Consider the following 21,806-nt stretch of genomic DNA (forward strand, 5'->3'; position numbering starts at 1 on the left):
TTAATTACTCTTTTAATAGCAAGCCCTTGTGATCATTAGGAGGCCATCACAAACTAAACTTTCTGTTTTGTTTTTTTTTTTAGTATTTTGTATATTGTGGATTTGAAAGACAAATATGCTGGGTGACACAAACTACAAATGTAATGCTGTACTAGTGCCTGCTTAATAATAGAATAAAAATACTGACTTTAAAATGAGTCAATGAGAACTTCTTAAATTTTTAAATTTTAAATGAGAATGTAATAATGACAGGTTAACATTTTATAACCAGACCTTATTTTTTGTTTGTTAGGAGGTAAGGGAAGATACTGTAAACTACACAGTGAAAAACAGATTTGGGATTTCATGTTTTTTATGCCACTTATTTAATTTTTTTTAATTATGCCACTTATTTTTATGCCCTAATTTAGTACACCAAGTTTTAGAGGATGACTAACCCCATATAATAGTGGGATAGTGGGCAGGCTGTTTATTCTTTCAAGTATGTCCCAACAGAAAATGAGAACTCTATTTGGTTTCAAAACTGGAATATCTCTTTGGAGGCCTAATTTCAAGATAATGAATTTAATAGGGTTAGATTAATTTCGTAGGGCTAGGTTGCTTATACTACTAATAACCATAATTTTTCAGAATTTGATTCTTTCGTGGATGTTTTTAAAAAATGTTTTTCCTTAAAAAAAAAAATATCCACGTTTCTCATTTAAAATCTGAGCATACCTAAATGTTGCAGTTATAAGTGAAAGCTTGGTATAATAGAGCTTTTGGTTTTGAGCTGAGGTTGAATTCCAGCATTTGATGAATTGATCATATGACCTACTCGTGCATATATATATATGTGTGTGTGTGTGTATATATATATATATGTGTGTGTATGTATATACACATATATGCAAAATTTTATGTCCAGTAGAGGAGGGAGTAAAAAATATCCTTGAAAATAGCATTTTGTTTATCTTATCTTGCTGCTGTAAATATTTTAAAGTGGACATGAATGGTTATGTTTCCATTCATTTTTTAATAAAATTTTGAATTGAACCATGATGCTGAGGGTGACTACTAGCGAGAATAAGGAAAAAATTTAGAAGTGTAAGGATAATTAAATTAGTTTTAATGACTTTTTTTTAATACAAACTAAAAATCAAAGCTTAAGCTGAATCTATTGAAAAAATAAAACTAACAAGAGCTGTAACTGCTTCTATATCGGTATATTTTTAAATCTTTTGGAGTAAATATGCCATTTCATGCCAGCATCATAATAAACACAAACAATGTCTATTTTTTGCAGAAATCTATTTCACAAGACATGTTGTTAGGAATATTTCTCTTTCACTGTTTTCTCCATAAAGTTGAACCATGATATTTTCTTTGAGGAAGTATGAAGGGAAAAAAAGCTTAAGTATCCCCTAAACTCAATTTTGATGACTTCTAAAAATATATTTAAAGTAGCAGTATCTGAAGTAGATACTCTCTATAGGTTTGAAGTGGATTTAGCACAAGGAGGATACTATTAAAGCTTTATATCAACTAATAAAATAGTAAGTATTAAGAAAAATAATAAAATTGTTTCAGTGTTTAAGTGATTGAAACAATATTTATTCTGAACAAGAGTGATTTCAAGTTGTGTAAAGATTAAAAATAAATATAACTGATTTTAACACCAGTAAAGAAAATCTTTAAGTCTTTGGAAATAGATTTTCCCATATATTTTGAGACTGATAATTGCGTAACAAGCAAACGAAAAAACTAAATTCATTATTTCAGATTTCTTGTATATGCCAAAACCATTTTTAATTTTGAAAACTTGTTTGCTAAGTTGCGATAAGCATAGAACCAGTATTGTGAGACAACTGTTCTTTTTCAGTGTGAAGTATTGCACGTTCTTTTATGTAACAAATTATCATGAAGTACACTGAGCTGTATTAACTGTTGTATTTTATCACAATACAGATAATATTTTGATTTTAAGCTCTTTCACTTTCTACAACAGACCTTTATTAAAAAAGCAGTCTTGTGAGCAGTCATAATTATTAGACTATTTCTTTACAACAGTAAAACTTGCCTTACTGATACTGGAATATTAACTTTCTTGTGCCAATAGCATTTTCTGCTATAGCTGATTTATAATCCCCAAGGGAAAGGGCTGACTTCAGTTCCATTTAAATCATTAAAAAGGCAACAGGACATGGTTGAGTGGGAAGTTTAGGTGAAGAAGGAAGAAACCAATACAGTTAATTGTGTCTATAATTCCTAAGATGTTACCCTACAGTGGAAATTTTTCCTTTTTTTATTCCTGACAGAGTTTCTTGAGGCACATGAGTATCCAGACCACATTAAACAATTAGTACAGAAAGAGAGAGAATTGGAAGAACAAGAAAAGAAGCAACGGGAAATTGAGCGCAACACTTGCAAGGTTAGAATTTCCACTGAATAAAGTAACGATACGTTTCTACGTATTGTTTCTACTAAAACTATAAATTCTTACTACAGTGCAAGGACTTTTTTGTGTTAAATATATGTGTATTAAAATTAAATGTATACCTACTGGAAACTTCTACAGAGTAGAGGAACCTGCTAGAGGTAATTAGAGATTTTTGAGTTATTTCCCATGTGAATATGAATTAGTGTTTTAAAAAAAAACAAACAAAACCTCTGGCCTGGGATCACTTAATTTCAAAAAAAAATAAAAAAATTCAAAATTCCCAGAAGTATGTAGTGCTTTATGTAAAGCATTTCATACTTAGATCTTTTCATGTTGTGACCCTTTGTTGTGAACTTTTTCATAAACTGACTTAAACTAATTCTTTGGCAGAAAGAGGGAAAAGATGTTTTTGACCACAGATTAGATAAGAACAGAAGAAGACACTTAAGACATACAAGCATGTCTGTCAGCTGGTTTTCCTAAGAATCAATTGACTATTAGGTTTTCTACATCTGTAAAATAACTTAGTGTGTTATGTAAAAACAGAATTTAACACTCATCGTCCCTGTGTGTGTTTTGTTTTGGAGGGAGTGTTTTAATATGTATGCTGTGTGCAGTTTAAAGGTATTCTGATCATTGACATCATATCCCAGATTGCAAAAAGTTATACTTCTGTAGATATATATATATGGATATACATATATTTAATATATATTATATAAATACATTTAATGTATATTAAATATTATATCTACACATGTAGCCAAAAATATGTGTATATGTTTATATATATATATATATATATACACATGCACGTTAGTGCTACCTACTGTGCCTTTCATGTTTCCTATCTGCAGTTGTATAACTAGACGAAAGGAAACTCTTCTACAGCTGAAAGCTAATTTCTGTATTTTGTTTCATAGATTAAATTGTTCTGTATGCATCCTACAAAACAAATAATGATGGAGAACAAATTAGAGGTTCATAAGGACAGGACACTGAAGGAAGCTGTGGAAATAGCTTACAAGGTATGCATAACAAAATAGTGAAATTGTGAGATGTAATATTTTCACACACGTTTTCTGCTGTTGTATCTTCAGTCTTTGAGTTTTTAATGCTGTGGCGGTGTTTGTGGGTTTGGGTTTTGTCTTCACTTTTTGAAGAGGGGTTGGAATTATTAACTTGAGTTAGACAATATGACCCTTATTGTAAAATTACATTAAGAGCTGCTGGTAGACTCTCTGTAGCTTCAGTGAGTTGAGAGAATTCTGTTCATTTGTATTGTCCTAAGAATTTTGCATTAGATTTGTAATAAGAGAAATTTCAAGAAGCTTCCACCATAGCTAATACAATAGCACCAGTTAGCACCGAAGTGTCACTTAATTCTTGCCTTCCGCAAGGAGGTAGAAGTTGAAGGCATGTATTTTTGCTTACCTACCTGTACTCTTTAGTTTTTGCCTTATGCATCTTTGGCTCAGAGTGCAGGCAAGGATTTTGAGTGGAAGATAATTAGTGCACATGACTTCATCAGCCCTCTAAGATGCTCTTTGGTATAACTGATACTTCTGGAGCCTGTTTTTACATTTCCCTCTTTGGATTTTCATGCAAGTTTCTGTGTATATAATTAAAGTCACGTGTATGTAACATACTGTATATGTACATGTTTTGTTCTAAACACAGTTGAACTTGCTGACAGGACGAGGGGGAATGGGCTAAGGTTGTGCCAGGGGAGGTTTAGGTTGGATGTTAGGAAGAACTTCTTTACTGAAAGGGTTGTGAGGCATTGGAATGGGCTGCCCAGGGGAGTGGTGGAGTCACCATCCCTGGAGGTCTTTAAAAGACGTTTAGATGTAGAGCTTAGGGGTATGGTTTAGTGGAGGGCTGGTTAGTGTTAGGTCAGAGGTTGGACTGGGTGATCTTGAGGTCTCTTCCAACCTAGATGATTCTGTGATTCATGGATTCAAAGTATTCTTGGATGTGCACATACTGAGGAAAAACTAAGTTCACAAGTAAGCCGTTATTTTTTGTTTGTCTGTTTAGCTAATGGATTTAGAAGAGGCTGTCCCTTTAGATTGCTGTCGTCTTGTCAAGTATGATGAGTTCCATGACTACTTGGAACGATCGTACGAAGGAGAAGAGGATACACCAATGGGTTTATTACTTGGAGGTGTCAAATCAACATACATGTTTGACTTACTGTTGGAAACAAGAAGACCTGACCAAATTTTCCAGTGCTATAAACCTGGTGGTAAGTCATGTAATTACATACAGACAAAAATAGGCAAAAATTATATATCGTGTGGTGGCGTGAAAATAAAGCTTGTGTAATGTAGGACTTCATTATGTTATGTGAGAGATGAAAAACTTTGATTTCATAAAATTTAGTACAGTACTCAAAGCACATACTGTGCTGTGTTGCTATTGTACTTCTTACTGAAGTTGGTCTAAAGTAAACTAAAATGTGTCAAACTTTGGAACGCTTTTGCTTCTGGCATTAAAGTTGATCTGAGAATTAAACTTCTGAAATTGGACACCTTTTAAAATTCTTTACTATTTGTATGTATTTAATGAAACCCCTTAGCAGACAACTGTATGTGTTTCCTTTGCCTTGTGAATTTTCTTCATACATCTGTGGGTTTGTTTTTCTTCTCTTCCCTACAGAGGTCATGGTAAAGGTTCACGTAGTCGACCTAAAGGCTGAATCTGTTGCTCCTCCAATAAGTGTACGAGCATATTTGAATCAAACCGTTTCAGAATTTAAACAGCTAATTTCAAAGGTAATTGACAATTGTTTTGGAATTTTATTGCAGAATTTTCAATCATTCTGATTGAAAATGTCGTATGTATACAATTAAATTTTGCACCCTTTACAGCTCATTTATGCTGTGTATCCTGTCACAGGGTTTGGTTAGTTACAGTTGAGCCTGTCTGCCAAAAGGAGCAATATGCTTCTTCTGCCCATAGTTCTACCCTGGCTTTTGCACAAGCTTAGCCACTGCCTGGTCCTGTTTCTTACTAATTTACCAGATAATCTGCTTTTTGGAGGAGCTAAAGAGTGAAGTTGATACTCATTTGGATTAGTAAGTTCAATCACCTCCCTGATTTATGCAATCAGCAGCAGAAATAGTGAATTGTTACCATATAACTGAAACAATGTGCAACTTTCCTTATTGGCTTCAGTAATTAAATTTGACATCTAAAGCTGTTCACAGTCTCCCTGCAAGCCCTCCTCTTCATCCCAGCAGCTACTTAAGATGTAGAATTATTTTTAGATGGTTGTAGGCCATGGAATCCATCTTAGTCCAACGCTGCTTCCATTGAACAGGAAAAAGGCAACCATTTTACATATCTGTTCTGTGTAAATTTGTTCGGTGGTGGGTATAACTTAATGATATTCATTATGAAATGTAGTTTCTGTCTTTGAATTCAAACTGGCTAACTATTAAGCAAACAGTACACAAAACTTGGTTTACACCCTAAAGATTAGGACTGATTCCTTTATTACTAGTCACTCACATTACGCCAGTTCTCTGAGCCATTTTAGTCTTCTCATCCTATGGAAAAACTAACCCTTACTATGTGTCAAAGGATGGAGGAAAGGAACTGGGACTGAACAGGTTCAGGATGTTGGGATGTATTTTCACCTCCCACACACACACCCCTCCTTGGTCTTTGCAAGTCTTAAGTCAATAAACAAACCTTACCCTTTCCATATGATTAATCTTCAAATACTGGAACATCTATAATAATGCACATTACTTTACGCTGAATGTCTTATTTTAGGCTACACACCTGCCTGCTGAAACAATGCGGGTAGTATTAGAACGTTGCTACAATGACTTGCGTCTTCTGAATGTTTCCAGCAAAACGCTGAAAGCTGAAGGCTTTTTTAGAAGCAACAAGGTAGGTGCTGCAGTTTTTAAACTGTTCATGTATTTATAGACTTCACTGTTGTGTTGTAACAGGTAGGAATGTCTGTATGGAATTCATAGGAAAAGTCACTTTTTACTTTCCTCTGAAATACTGTGGTGCCAATGAATTCTGTAGGCTGTATATAAAACCTAGTGTACGTAACAAGGTAGCACATGTTCAAAATCAGAAATCTGTGTGATACTTTGTGGCTAGAGTAATGGCTAAAAACTTTACAATGGAGATTTAAAAGTCAACTCTTAGGGCAAAAGGGTTGGCATATTACTATGAAACCCAAATTGTTTTTAAACGTTCTTAACAGCTATGCCTGCTCTCAGAGCTAAAGTTTTTAATAGGCAAATTTCAAAGCTAAGAGCAAGTTTTTGGTGGGTCTTCATCTTAAATTCACAGTAATTCACAGTAATTTTTACTGTGTAAATCTCCCTAGCCAAATCTATACTTTCTAAAAATCTTTTGAGTAAATGCTTCCGATTATAGTTGTATAATAGAATTCTTCTGTTGGACGGGACCTTCAAGATCTAGTCCAACTGCCTGAGAACTTCAGGGCTAACCAAAAGTTACAGCATGTTGAGGGGCTGCATTCAGAAGAAGAGTAACTTGGTGCTTAAATAATATTTGTCATTAAATGGCATCTGTAGTGTTGGTCTCTTCACTATAATAGCAATAGCACATCTAGCAGTTTTGAATATCATTTGGGTTTGAAATTAAGGCTGAAGATCACAGTATCCTGGATGAGCAAAAATTAGTGAAAGCCTTAGTTTATAATTCAGCAAAACAGTGTCATTGACTTGCTATTCAGTTCAAAAACTTGAAAAACTTTAAAAAAAAAAAAAAAAAAGTTCAAAACTTTTCGCTTTCACGTGGTGGTCTTTGGAAAGAAAAAAAGAGAAATTTGGTCTCTTGTTTTCTAAGTTGCACTGTTGTTTACCCATGTATGCATTTAAATATTTCTTTTTTATGATGCTATACTAGAAAATAAAGACTATCTGTAGTTGTTGGCATCACTACTATCGTAATTAGTGTTACTGTACAGATGAAGGGTGTACATGGAAGTGATACCCAAGTACACTTCGAAACATAAAGCTTCAATTTCCAAATAGTGCTTATTGTAGATGGTCGGTTTGGTTACAAGTCACTCCAATCTTAACATGACCATGAAAGTAAGGAAAACTAAGCTATGGACTCGTTAGTTTCTGTCTCTAAAAATCTATTTTAAAATGGTTGCTAAAAGATGATGTTGCTTATTGACATTATTTCTAATGTGCGCTCAATCCTATCTGTTTGCTTTTGTAGCTTTTAATGTAGTACTACATGATAAAAACACTGCTGTTTTGTGTTCAGGTATTTATTGAAAGCTCGGAGTCATTAGATCATCATGTGGCATATACAGATTCTCATTTATGGAAACTTTTGGATCGTCATGCAAATACAATCAAATTATATGTTTCATTACCAGAGCAGTCTCCTGGATCTCAGTTTAGACGTTCAGTTTATCAGAAGCCTAGTGGAGATTCAGGCAACTTGGATGAAGCTTCTGAAAGAGTAAAAGGACCTGTAGGCAACATGAAATCTGTTGAAGCAATTCTGGAAGAAAGCACTGAAAAGCTTAAAAGTTTGTCCCTGCAGCAGCAGCAAGAGGGTGACAATGGAGACAGCAGCAAAAGCACAGAAGCCAGTGATTTTGAAAATATTGAATCACCTTCAAATGAAATAGACTCATCAGCATCAGCAGAAAACAGAGAACTTGAAAACCAAATTCAGATTTCTGATCCAGAAAATCTTCAGTCAGAGGAAAGGTCAGATTCGGATGTAAATAACGATAGGAGTACAAGTTCAGTAGACAGTGATATCCTTAGCTCTAGTCATAGTAGTGATACTTTATGCAATGTGGACAATGCCCCAATTCCCTTGGCTAATGGACTTGATTCTCATAGTATCACAAGTAGTAGGAGATCCAAAGCAAATCAAGGGAAGAAAGAAACCTGGGACACAGCAGAAGAAGATTCTGGAACAGACAGTGAATATGATGAAAGTGGCAAGAGTAGAGGAGAAGCACAATATATGTACTTTAAGTCAGAACCCTACACTGCAGATGAAGGTTCAGGAGAAGGGCAAAAATGTATGTATTTTTTATTATTAAATGCTTTAAATGATAGTAAAGTCTAGATTACTTTAATATGCTTTGTTTAAAAAGTCTAATGAAAGCTTTGAAGTTTTATTTTTAATATGTAAAATTAACTTTTATTAAAGTGCAAGGATGAAGTGTGGTGTCATGGTCAGTTAAAATCTAGCTTAATTTTGGTCTTTCAGTCAGTGATTTGTACTTAAACTGTATGTCTTTTTGTTCTTAAGAATTTAAGTTGCATCTATCTAAGATACATCTGTTTCCTTCTATAGAAGGTATTTTCTGAAGAACAAGCTGAGTTGTCTCCTAGTGAGAGGAAAAATGATTGCATTTTCTGGGGATGATTTGCCAGTTTCAGAATCAAGTTAATTACTGTGGTTCACAGAGCACTAATTCTGTTAACATTTAGATCTAAAAAACTGCAAACTCAAAACTGAGAATTCAAATGTAATCAATACTGATGTACTTGATATTGATCATATAATTCAGTAGACTGTTGCTTTTACATTGATTTAAACACGATAGGTACAATGAAGCAAATTGAGACTGTGATTGTATAAGTTCAGTGTAAAACCCTAAGTACTTTAATTTTCATTAAAAAGATAAAATTTTAAAACAATGCTCAGTAGCTATGTATGTTTTATAATTAACATAAGAGTAATTAAAGAACAACAGGATATAAGATAAATATTTTGAAAGGCAAAGGTTTTCGTCTCAATCCAGAAATCCTGATGTAACAATTGATAAGGAATATTTTTGTCATTTTCTTTGTAAAGAAACATTTTCATTTTTCAAGTTACATTGAGAGATTTGATAGCAACTACTTAAAGAGTTTGAACAAAATGTCTGATAGGAGGACTTTTCTTTGTGGCTAATCTTGAGCTACTTAAATATGAACAGGTTTATAATTTAGTTAATTGTTCATATAGCAAGCTATGTCATACTGTATTTCTAATTCCTAATGATCATATTGTACTTTGTGGTGAAGTCTATATTGCGAGTATTAAGAAACACATTTTGTAAAGATAAATCACTTACTTTGTTTCAAAATTTCACATAACCAGAATGTTTCTTCCGTATGTTAATAATAAAAAAAAAAAAGACTCGGTGAAAAAATTCCTTAATGTAAACTTGAGCTTCCCTTGTGGTACCACGTGGCCTTCCAGAACAGAGAACCAAACTTTTTAATCCTGAAAACAAGAGAAGAATTTGTGGCTTGTGCCTAGCCAGCCCTAACTCAGATGTGCTGAGTTAGATGTGCTGATTCTGTGTATCTCTCAAGACAGTGGAAGCCTATAGGGAGTTACCTGCAAATGCTCTGTGTGATTGACTCTGTAGTCTTAGTGAAGCAAAGTTATGTATTCTTTATTCAGTACTTCACCGATTGAAAACCAGGGCGGTTTTGGGACTGCTTAGTCCTTTCAAGACTGTCAGCCTGTGAACGTGTGAAATACAGCAAAGCTTGTAAGGATTACAGTAAAACCTTCATCAGATGAAATGTAAATGTGGCCATTAACTAGAATTTCAACTTCTCTGTACTGTTTTGCTTCAAGTAATGACTGAATATATGGAAGTCATAATGCTTTTTTTTTTTTTTGTATCTCAGTGTTTTATGCCATTTTCATCTCAATTTTTACTTAGGGTTGATGGTACATGTTGATAAAAGAATTACACTGTCTGCCTTCAAGCAACATTTGGAGCCCTTTGTTGGAGTACCATCCTCTCACTTCAAAGTCTTTAGGGTCTACGCCAGCAATCAAGAGTTTGAGAGTGTTCGGCTCAATGAGACGCTTTCATCGTTTTCTGATGACAATAAGGTTATTCAGAAGTTATTTTTGAATAATTAAAAATACACTGGTACAATATTCCCAATTAAATAACTTAATTTACAACTTTTAATTACTTACAAGGTTAAATCACTACATTTGTCTTGATAGTGATACAAAATGTAATTTTGTTTGTAGTTACTAACAGAAACTCCTTCCTCTTTATAGATAACTATTAGACTTGGAAGAGCCCTTAAGAAGGGTGAATACAGAGTCAAAGTCTATCAGCTTTTGGTAAATGAACCAGAGGTAAGGCGTTGATAATTTCAAGATGAATAGCAGTTCATGAAAGTTTTATGAAGTGCTTTAGCCAAGACTTTCTCAGAGATCTTGGAGAGGAAAAAAAGAATGCTATTTTCTCTCTACTTTACTGTAATTTTTTCTTGATTAAGTAAGGGAATTAGAGGCTGTTTTTGTTCACGTTACTCAGTGTATGCAGCTGGAATGTGATCTATAGTATGCTTTTCAGATGTTTTTATTTCTACAATGTATATAGAGGACAAATGCAAATAACTTTTTCGTTAAACTTATGAAAGTTGTGTGTTATTCTTTCCAAATCAAAAACTGTTTTTGTTTATTTTTGCAGTTTTCAATAATAAAGTACAAATATAATTTGTTACAATCATGGTTGGCAGGCAGTGCTTATTGGTAGATGTGGTAGGTTAGCTAGATACTCCTCTTTCTGCATAAGACAATCCTGAAGGAGTGCTGGAAACAATATTGTCTCTCTTGTCATAATGCAGCTCACTTGTAGCATCTTTTGGGACATGAAAAGTACAGCTGTTGGTTTTACTCTACAGCAGTCTTTAACTTATTGAGCCCTTAAATTCTGATTTTACATTTTGGATAAAACTAAAAATTATATATTAATAAATCATAAGAGACTGAATCTGTGCTGGTAATAGCAGGCAATAAGAATAGTTTAAAAATTATTTCCGATCGTGATGTTCTGGTCTATCTTACTAATGAAACCCAAGAAAGTGGCATATTTATTACAATAATCCGCTCATTTGAAAATTTAAAAGCTCTTTTCAAATTGTTTAAAATGTTAATATAATGGTAGCAATTAGTAATTCAGAGACCAGACACTACTTCTGCAGTGGCTTGCCTTCGGATTTAGACTGTCAAAACATGGTTGATACACAATTTGGTCCTAATTTTAATCAGACTACCTTGTTTACAAAAAGGCATTGTAATGATCTTTTAGCTAGGTAAATGGGACTGGTCTCAAAACATGATCAGAAGGCAAATTTATGTATTTTTTTCCTCTTCTAATAAATTCTTTAATCATTTGCTATTTGTTTATAGCCATGCAAGTTTCTTCTAGATGCGGTTTTTGCTAAAGGAATGACTGTCCGACAGTCAAAAGAGGAGCTGCTTCCTCAGCTTCGAGAACAGTGTGGCCTGGACTTAACGACTGACAGGTAAAGAGACTGCAGTCAGGGTTGAAGTTAATTGATTAAATATAACTTTAAAGTTTATTTCTTCTCCAGTGAGAGAGAGGATATTAGGAAAGGAGCAGAAGCAAGTTACTGTGGTATTTGGATCTGTGAATTGCAAGCATCAATTTAGCAATTCTTGGTTTTCATCTCATGTAGAATTATAGAGAGAATAATATCTGTGTAGAAATGCCTGTGTACAACATAATTACAGCTTTACATCTGAGAAGTTTTGTTCCCTGTAAGAACTATTTTCTTCAGAAAGAAGAGCGATAAGTACATGTAAATCAGTTCACAAAAAAGCATTCTTGACTCCAGATGCAGGGCCAGTGTAAATCACTGCAGCAAAACTGTTTAATGCATTATCGCGGGGTTTGATTACGGTACCATCTTTCTACTCCTTTGTCCATAAAGGGTATCAGTTATCTCATTGAGGTTGAACTCATTTTGAGGTCTTGATTCCGCATACTCCTTGCTGTCAATTTCAAGTTATGTCGCATGTACTGTGTATTACCTGACAAGCTGTATTAATTGGAATTAAGAAAAACTTGTGAAAACAGTACGATCTGGTAAGCAAGCTGGTGGGGCCTTAACATATGTGTGAAGTCAGGCTGCAGTGAACCCTGGATGACAAAGTGGTCCTTTCCTGCTGAGATAACAAATAGAAACCTAGATGTGGACCAGGTATTTCTCCTTACCACACCATGACTTGGCCAAAGGATTTTTGTCTGCCATGCTAGACTTATGTTGTCTAATGTCCTATAATTATAGGGCACGTGACAAAATATGACCACTTCTGTGCAGGAAAATCATTGCAATTAATTTTTTACTTTGTTTAATCTCATTTTAGTTATGTCATTATTTACCAGTATTCAAAGCTTATTTATTTTAGCTTGTGACTGTATTGATGCAGTAGAACTAAGTACATAAACCAGATACCAGTGCTCTTATCCTCCTCCTCTCCACTTCTTCCACAATCACATCAAAAAAAAAAAAAAAAAAGGCAGGGATAACTGTAGGAAGCCTTTGGGAATATTCTGCTTATACTGCATGAGAAACTGTTACCTTCTTCCAGGTGGTCCTTTTATATTTCTTGCACTGATCAAGCATATACAGGTTTGTTTTCTTTGGTTGATGCAGCACTACCAGCCAATGGTGATACCTTGCTGTCAGGATAATTTCAGAATGTTAAAATCTTACCTGATAAACCTAGTCCAAAAAATAATAATAAAAATCAAGTTTTAATTCTGTGGCAGTGCTAAGTGGTTTTGAGCAGATAAAAAATTACTATTTTCTCCCTCATTTATTTGCAGGTTTCGTCTACGAAAGAAAACCTGGAAGAACCCAGGCACTGTGTTTCTGGATTATCATATCTATGAAGAAGATATCAATATTTCAAGCAATTGGGAGGTCTTCCTAGAAATACTTGACGGTAATAATTATATACTATGAAGCGGAAAGTAAAGATCGTGTTAGCGATTTCTTTTTACGTAGAGAATATTGGAAAATATGCTTCCCTTTCTCTATATTTTTAAGTCTAATAATACTGAAATTGTAATAGCATTTCATTAGGGAAAAAAAAGAGAAGAAGCAAAAGAACTCAAAGCTTAGCATGAAGTTATGGGGGTTGTATAAGTGTAGTTTTCCTTTGGCTGTGATGCACTGAAGGTCTAACAACATTATCTTATGTAGTTGTTTGGAAACTAGCGGACATACTGTAACACAGTATGCAGTTTTGTGTTTTCATTGCACTTAAAGGTAGCTGTATGTTTGCCTATACCTTATGCTTTATTTGTATTTAATTTTTGAACTATTATTGGTGACATTTGTAAATGTGTGCATGTACGTATATAAATTCTATAAGGCAGCACAATTGTTCAGTAACTTAGTTTTCAGACAAAAGTGGAATAAAGCCACACGTCTTCTGTTATAAATTGATAATTTTTTGAACAAAACTCACTCATCAAAATAATTTTGGACTTAAATTTTAGAGAGCAGATTTTTTTTAACATTTGCTTAAATATTACTAAAAATACAGCATTTATGTTACCTTTGTATATACCCTTAAATTTTGGATTCTGTATGCAAAAGCATAATTTAAGGGGAAAAAAAATAGGCCAACCTGTTTTCCCTTTTACATGTCTGTTGAGGGATAGATGTGGAACATGTATTCCATTTGCTCAGAAACTTTCACAAGCATACCTGCCTTAAGGAAGTCTAATAGAACTGTTATTCCAGTGCCATAAGCTTTCCTGGACAGCTGTAGTCAGTCATGGTATTGCACATCTTTAAGAAAATTGTGTCAAAACAAATATAAGAAGTTGAAATGAACGTGGGAGGTTCAACAGGAGGTTCAATCCTGTAGATTATTCCTAGGGAAGTATCTATCAGCTCACACCTGAATTAAAATTTCAGTTTAATTTTTTATTAGTTTTAGGTTCTTTGTTCTGCTCTTTGTGTGGTGAGTTGGGTCTTGAGGTAACTACTTTTTAGTGCAACTCGCTTAGTTCACAGAATATTATAGTTAATATTATTTTATAGACTACAGGGCTTCCAAGTATTCTGTAGTATTTTGTGTAACTAAGGCTTTTCAAACAGCATGCTACTTTGATCTAGATATGTAGTGCAGTCTTCCATATTTTAATATGCCTATACTATGGAAAACCCTTAATTTTAAATAATCTATTTTGTGATGTTAATATAATATATTTCTTTCTCTTTCTTAGGAGTAGAAAAGATGAAATCCATGTCACAGCTTGCAGTTTTATCAAGACGATGGAGACCATCAGAGATGAAACTAGATTCTTTCCAGGAAGTCGTGCTAGAAAGTAGCAGTGTTGAGGAATTGAAAGAGAAGGTAAAACTTCTAACACGATGCAAGTTTATTGTGATTTCTGAAAGCCTTTTTGATGTCTTCTGTTGAGAAGCACAGAAGTATCGTAGCTGCATAAACTTGTTCCTTGGTTATTATATTTTTTTTTTTCAGGAACTGAGAATGTCAGTTTCTGTCAGCAAAAACATATGAATCAGCACCTTTACTACTTAGTTTCATGTAGCAGGCAGTTGTCAGAGCATTCAGGTGAACACATGCAAAAAAAAGTCATACCTTGAACTTTAGGAAGCATAATATTGAACTCAACCTCTGTCTCATCCTTGAAAAACACATGAAAGAAAAATTAAACTATTGTCATCCTGTTTTTTTTCCAAGCTATTCCAAAATTATTCCAAAATACTAAACCTTTGTGCCTCATCATATTTGAATTTGACCTGTTGTTCAGAGACAGTGTAATTGTAGCAGGTAAATTGAACTATATTTGAATTAGAAATAAATATGGGTTTAGTATGCGTTTTTCTCTTAAGATCAGAACCTTCTAATAAGCAAGCAGATGTGCTATGCTAGCAGAGTATCTCATTGAGAATTTTTATTAGTCTAGTTTGTTGCAGGCTTCTTAAAAATGGTTGTTTATATGTAGTGATACCAAGATGAAAGAAACCCACCGTGGATGGTGATGACAGCAGAAATCCTATTCATCATTTATAAGATAGGGGTTTGTATATATGCTGGGAAAAGGAACATCATTCAGCTTTTGTCTTCATTTTTAGCAGAAGTGAGAGTTGGCTTTTCCTTTCTTGCAGGGAGCAACTTTAAAGCCTCTTGGAAGGAATGCTGCTAATTTTTGCTCACATCAGTAATTTGAATTTGACACATCTGTGGTAACAGTCAGCTCTCCATTCAGCCAAATTCTGTTAGCAGAGTAAGGCTAATGTGTTTCAGGATTTTTTCTATATTTTGTTAGTATTTTTTTTATTTAGCCTAGTTTCCTAAGGAAAGGGGAGTTGGAAAATTTTACTGGCTGTTAGTCTTTTTTCATTGATTTCATGATGAGAACAAACACATCTGTTTTGACAGCAGAGTTTATGGAGGCAAGAATCTTAGAAAGGAGATCCACAAATTTTGGGGGACTAAGAAGCCAAGGATAAAAATCTATCTAATTTAGTGTGTGCATTGCCATGGGCACAAGACTGCGGCCTGTACTTCAACTAAGGGCCAGGCAGCGATAAGCCTGTGTGCACCATGCAACTGCTCAACAAAGGTGACATCACTGCAGCCACTCGAGGCAGAGCTGTGTGATCCTGTGAAGGGTGCTAGGGCAGGGCAGTAGGAGGGAGACAGGAGGGATGATGCACCCTGTGCACTCAGAGATTGTGCAGGGAGGAGAGCAGTTAAAAGTGCTTGTTGGGTAAGGGGTGGGTGGGTATCATGGTAGGGAGTGCAGGTGTATGTATATGGAATTTAGGCATACAAATATTGAATTCAGTTGCTTTCAGATCCACCTGATCGTAGTAGCTTTCCTTGGATACAGCGAAACTGACAAAGACCTAGACCTGGGTGTAGAGGTTTAAAGTGAGGCAGCTGGTCACTTTGTATCATGGAACTTGGATGTTATTGTTTCTATTTTAATTTTTGTCACCTCCCTGTAAAGAGACAAACTTGATGAAACTCTGTCACAGCAAGTGTCACTTTTGTGACATTGTAATTTGAAAAATACCTACTTCTAGATTTGACAGGTCTATTGACTTAATGTAGATTTGGCTAACACTGATTTGGAATAATAAATCAATCTTTTTTTCCACTTCACAGCTGAGTGAAGTAAGTGGAATACCCTTGGAAAATATAGAGTTTGCAAAGGTAAGTATTTTTTTTTTTAACACTTTATTGGCGTGAATGTGTGACTGTATATTGTACTCAGTAAATAATTGCTTCTTCTCAGGGTAGAGGAACGTTTCCTTGTGACATTTCCATACTAGAGATTCACCAGGATTTGGACTGGAATCCTAAAGTATCAACATTGAATGTCTGGCCTCTGTACATTTGTGATGATGGTGCAGTAATATTTTATAGGTATGTATTTTATTACAGTATAATAATGCAAAAAATCTGTTTAAGATTTGAGGGGTGATGTAACCAATAGAAGCTTAAAAATATCCTTCATTTTTCTTGAAGGAAAAATGCTTCTGGTAGATGGTTAAAACCATTGAACTGGAATATGTATGCGTCTCTATTTCCTACAAAACCAGATATTAACTGTTTTAAGAAAACAAACACTGTTCCCTTTTACTCACTTCTTCCTCACAAATCATTGAAAATAATACAGAATACAAAAGATAGTTGCTATGCTTGAGTGTGTATCTGGATTTAATCTCTTGAAGTGGAACCATATCCTTATTCAAGTCTGAGAGTCATGATAGGCATTAGAGAGCAACAAATTTATGTTCTGTGAATGTTTGTGAAATCAGCGTGGTTTCTTTAGAAAAGAGGCTACCAGGATTAAAAATTTTAACATGAAAAACATTAATTAGCTGACAGCAGTAGCCCAGAGGCAGTTTTTGAGGACCAAGAGCTTTAATATTGTAATTTCTGCTAGACTTGGAGAGTGAGGGTGGAAAGTAATTAACATGTTCCTTCTACAGTACTACTCGTAACGTGAATTTGAGGAAACGCTGGTTGATAACATACTGGCCTTAGTGAAGGAAATTGGGAGAAGAGCTGGTAGTTTCTAGTAATGGCTGGCTGACATGCTGCTTCTACTGCTGGGGCTGTGACAGGATAAAGAACAGTCACTCATAGTTGTTTACAAAGAATAGGAGTAATCAGGTAGATTGAACAAAGGCTTGTTTCTTGCTGCTTTCTGTTGAGTCTGCTGTCAGTTAAAATACTGAATGTTGCTGTTAGAAAAGCAGTTTTGGATTAATGTTAGTCAATGGAGAAGAGGAAAAGTATTTGCATGGAATATTACACTTATTTTGTTACTTTACTAGGCTGCTCTAACAGGAGAGAAAATACAGAAATCTAATTGTCATTGTATTAAATTTAACAGCTTTTTAACGTATATTCATTTGTAGGGATAAAACTGAAGAATTAATGGAATTAACAGATGAACAGAGAAATGAACTGATGAAAAAAGAAAGCAGCAGGCTCCAGAAAACTGGACACCGCGTAACCTACTCTCCTCGTAAAGAGAAAGCACTAAAAATATATCTGGATGGAGCACCAAATAAAGATTTGACTCAAGACTGATACTCGCTATAGCATTTTCCCTGGGGAATTTTTTTGTTCAAAATAAGAAGGTTCACTACTACTGTGTAGTGCCATTACGGCAGGACACTCATTAGGTGTAAAGCGCTGACACCAGCACTGATTGGGCTGTGTTACCAATCAGAAGTGCAGTGCCCTGTTGGGTCACTGTTTGACTTGGAATCATGTTGTGCACTATAGTCAAATGTACTGTAAAGCTAAAAGGGATGTGCAAATAAAAGATTAGAACTAAAAAGTGGGTGGGGAGGGAAATGAGTGGAAATTTTTTTTGAGGACAGTGTGCACATAGTAGCTAGTGAAACTAGCCTCAAACAGGCTACTCATAGCTTAATAATAAAAGCTGTGCAAAGGCCATGAAAGAATCCTTTTGTTTGTTTCACTGATACACACATTACCTCATCAGACAGTCTGAAGTAAATGTTAACACATTGGTTATGGAAAAGCAGCAAAAAAGGGTTTAAAAATGTAATGGAAGCGCTACAAGTGTACAAGTCTGAGAATGTTTTCCCATAAAACGGGTGGTCTGAGAGGTCTGTAGAAAGCTGTCAGCCAGGGTTACTTCATTTTTGCAGAAATGCTGTAGAAAGGTAAATTTGTTTTTTAACAGGTTACAGAAGCCCGATGAGCAGCTCTATTATATTGCATCCAATGTGTAAATAAAACTTGCCCTATCCATTTAACAGAACTGCAGTTCAGCTATTTACCATGGTATTTCTTTTCACATATCAACATTCATTGTGTACATTTGAAAGTGTAGTTACCTATTTAAATTTGTATTCCTTTTGTTTGATAATGCTGGGTACTTTAGGGTTGTATTCCCCTTGTTAATGAAGTTTTTTGTTTTGTTCAGCTACTCTTTTGTACATTTTGTTTTTGAGACTATTACAAGTTCACATCTTCTCCACCTGCTGAAAGTAATTTTATTTTTTCCTGGAGTTGATTCCATAGCTATTCGTAGTCAAATATGGGGGCAATCTCTAACACCTCAACATATAAACTTGGTATTTCAGGTTGTGGTGCAAAGACTTATGCAGTCAACATGATTTCATTGCAAAGCCTAGGAACAGCAATTTTTTGCTTTGATCCATAAAGATCAATAGAGAACAATTCTCCTTAGTTTTTGAAAAAACACCTAATTTATAAAATCAAAAGATTTTGGTAAACTTTTTCATGCCAGATGCTGTTTACAACAATGAACATGCCAATAAAACCTTTGTTCATTCTGTTGCATTTTAGTCATTAAATGTTGTGGTTTTTATTTGAAAAATGGCAGTTATTTCATGGACATAGGCTTTTCCAAGGCAATGCTAGAATTTTAAGTCTGTATATTTGTGTATATATGTGGACATTCCATACACAGAGTATTATGGGAATTTGTAGCCTGTCTGCTGTTCCCCCGGATTTATATTCGCACTGCATTTTTTTCAGTTGTTTTCTTTTCAGAATTTAATTCCATACCAGTGAAACTGCTAGGCTTGGGATATGATTGGCAGCTAAGTTTTCGTCCAGAGAGAAAAAAAAAGGAGTCTGAAGAACCGAACTGGTTTTCTGCTTGCTGATGCACAGTAACCTAAAAAGCCTGAGGAATCCAGCAGCCTGAGAGGCAGGCACTGCTGCACAGAAGAATTCCCTTGTTCTTCCTTTTCTGTTGAAGCTGTGACACTTCATGTCCCACACAAATGAGATGGAAGCAGAAGGAAACATGGTGTGAGTACCGCCCAGTAGGTAGAATAGCTTCACTGAACTGCCACTTATATGTGTATAGGCTGCTGAGGAATCCTTAGAGTTGCTGGAAGAGGTAGAAGTAGTAGTAACTAAAGAATACCAAAAAATTGCTTCATCTTTAGCCCCTTTTAGGAAACTTTAGTTAAACACTTTTTTTTTTTTTTTTTTTTTTAAATAAATTTTAACCCTGTAGGTCTTGATTGAAATTTGGATAGAGGACAGAGAGGCATCTTTATAATGATTACCTCTCCAGTGGTACAGTTCCTTCTGTGTATTTGTATTGGAATATATTCTGGGTTATCCGGGGAGATACTTAGCAGCATCAGCTTTACATTCTGATAATTATGAATTTGTGCATTTTAAAGAAACAAAAATCCCTTGAGTTTCTAATTAGTAAGATTTCTGCAGAGTTAATCTGATTTCTGATAAAGTCAGGGACTGAGGCATCAGGAAACTTGAAGGGGCTATAATGGTATCCTTATATAGGGTAGTATTTATGGACAGTCCTTGCTTTCTTGAAGTACTGTTTTTAACAGGAAAATCGCAATGAAATTTAATGCCTTCTGATTGTATAGAAGGGTTGTCTCTAAAGCACTGGAATTTTGCTTGGGATATGGTAAATTCATGGTACCATGTCAGAGAACGTGTATGTGTTGGATTGAGACTTGGTGGTAGGAAAGAATCCTTAAACTAAAAGCCAGGCTGTTCTGATGAAATAACCTTCTTGTTCATAATGATCTTTGTTCACATTAATTCTGCCACACAAGGAATTTATTGAAAAGCTTTCACAGACCTGAAGTGGTGAAAGACTTGAAGGCTAGTAGTGCAGTCTGCAACTCGTTTTGTTAAGTTATTGATGCTCAGCAGTTCAGATGAGACTTAAGCAGCAGGGGATGGTATTTGGGAAGAAGCTCCATGAAAAATTATTTGTCTGGAGCCTCATGACATCTTTCAACATGTCCAATAATAGTGAAATCTGTACATCCAAAAATCATTAATGGTGTAAAAGCCATCAAAGCAAGTGGCTGAAATAGCTGGGAGCCAGGGCGTTTGATGGATTAGATTTTGCTCTTAGCTTGATACTGATTTCTTATATCAATGACCTGTCAACATGGTACTGATGATATTCATATTTTGTTACAGACAGATTGTAATACCTATGAAGTGTATTAAAAGCATGAAACACCTTAAGAATCTTCTCTGAATGTACATAGTCAAGTGGGAGAAGTATAAATCTCTGAACATGAACAAGAAGCAATCTAGGCTGACTCACTGCTCAGAGTAATCAGTTTGTTCGCTGCCTTTATCTCTCAAGAAGACTAAGTGAAAACAGAGCGCAGTGTACAGAACCCTCAATTGATCTTACGCAAGAAGGTGTGTTCGTAGCACAGAGAGCTGCCATACGTGGCACTGTATTTAGCTCTAACTTAGGAACAGCCTTTTAACTACAGTTGAGCTATTCTTATATATATTGGTATGTATATATTTAGTGTACAATGGGAATCTATATTCCTTGTATTCAGCCCATTTAGCTGTTTTTTTTCTGCAATTTTAAATAATAGATTTTGCCCTTGAGAGATAAAGCCCTGAGCAGTCAAGTTTAAAGCTCCTATACAGAAAGCAATTTGTTCTTGTATGCATATAAGTGCATGCTTATATGGAAAAATAGACTTTTTCTAATGCAGTGGGTTCATACTTCCCTATGTAAGTACAAAACTCAAGGGATATACTCTGTAGCTATGGAACACCATTTTTCAGTCATACTGAAGTTTGCTGCAGAACAGATGACTTCCATTGTACACAGCTGAAAACTAGGTATATTCATCTAAAAAGGTAAGCAGCCTTTCTTTCCATCCTTCCTCCCAAGATGTGTGTGGTGGTGGTGGGGAATATAAAATCTGTATGTTGCAGCTTCACCTATCACATTTCCTATAGGAAAAACAAAACAAAACAAAAAAAAACACTGAAACAGCGTAAAATAGATGTTCTTGTTCCAGAAAAATAAATCCAAATATATGTGCAGGAAATACTCAAAGGTAGCTTGTATAGTCCTTATTAATTTAAGATTATGTATGTTTGTTTGTGTCTTTTAATGAGTACAAGTTCTGATATATTTATTTCTACTGTACTAGGGAAAAGTACTAATCCAAAAGAAACACTGATATCTTATTTGTCTTTGGAAGGTTTGGTCCAAAGATGGAATTAATTGAACAAGAATTTGTACATGCGGGTTTGCACAGAAAAG

General features: G+C 34.8%; 1 protein-coding gene across 3 annotated transcripts in view; it reads left to right on the top strand.

The window, feature by feature from the left end:
* Positions 1–21,525, top strand: part of USP47 (ubiquitin specific peptidase 47) — a 53,281-nt gene extending 31,756 nt beyond the window's left edge. For all 3 annotated transcript variants that reach the window (XM_068685378.1, XM_068685380.1, XM_068685379.1), the window contains 14 exons: positions 2,298–2,410; positions 3,343–3,447; positions 4,460–4,667; positions 5,081–5,196; positions 6,203–6,322; positions 7,691–8,468; positions 10,116–10,291; positions 10,469–10,549; positions 11,609–11,724; positions 13,053–13,171; positions 14,466–14,596; positions 16,382–16,429; positions 16,512–16,642; positions 17,644–21,525. In XM_068685378.1, coding sequence (XP_068541479.1) covers positions 2,298–2,410; positions 3,343–3,447; positions 4,460–4,667; positions 5,081–5,196; positions 6,203–6,322; positions 7,691–8,468; positions 10,116–10,291; positions 10,469–10,549; positions 11,609–11,724; positions 13,053–13,171; positions 14,466–14,596; positions 16,382–16,429; positions 16,512–16,642; positions 17,644–17,818 — 2,417 coding nt within the window. In that variant the 3' untranslated portion in view covers positions 17,819–21,525. The remainder of the gene's footprint in view (positions 1–2,297; positions 2,411–3,342; positions 3,448–4,459; positions 4,668–5,080; positions 5,197–6,202; positions 6,323–7,690; positions 8,469–10,115; positions 10,292–10,468; positions 10,550–11,608; positions 11,725–13,052; positions 13,172–14,465; positions 14,597–16,381; positions 16,430–16,511; positions 16,643–17,643) is intronic.
* The last annotated feature ends 281 nt before the right edge of the window (positions 21,526–21,806 follow it).

The sequence above is a fragment of the Anas acuta genome, chromosome 5 (genome assembly GCF_963932015.1).
Source record: "Anas acuta chromosome 5, bAnaAcu1.1, whole genome shotgun sequence".
Taxonomy (NCBI): domain Eukaryota; kingdom Metazoa; phylum Chordata; class Aves; order Anseriformes; family Anatidae; genus Anas; species Anas acuta.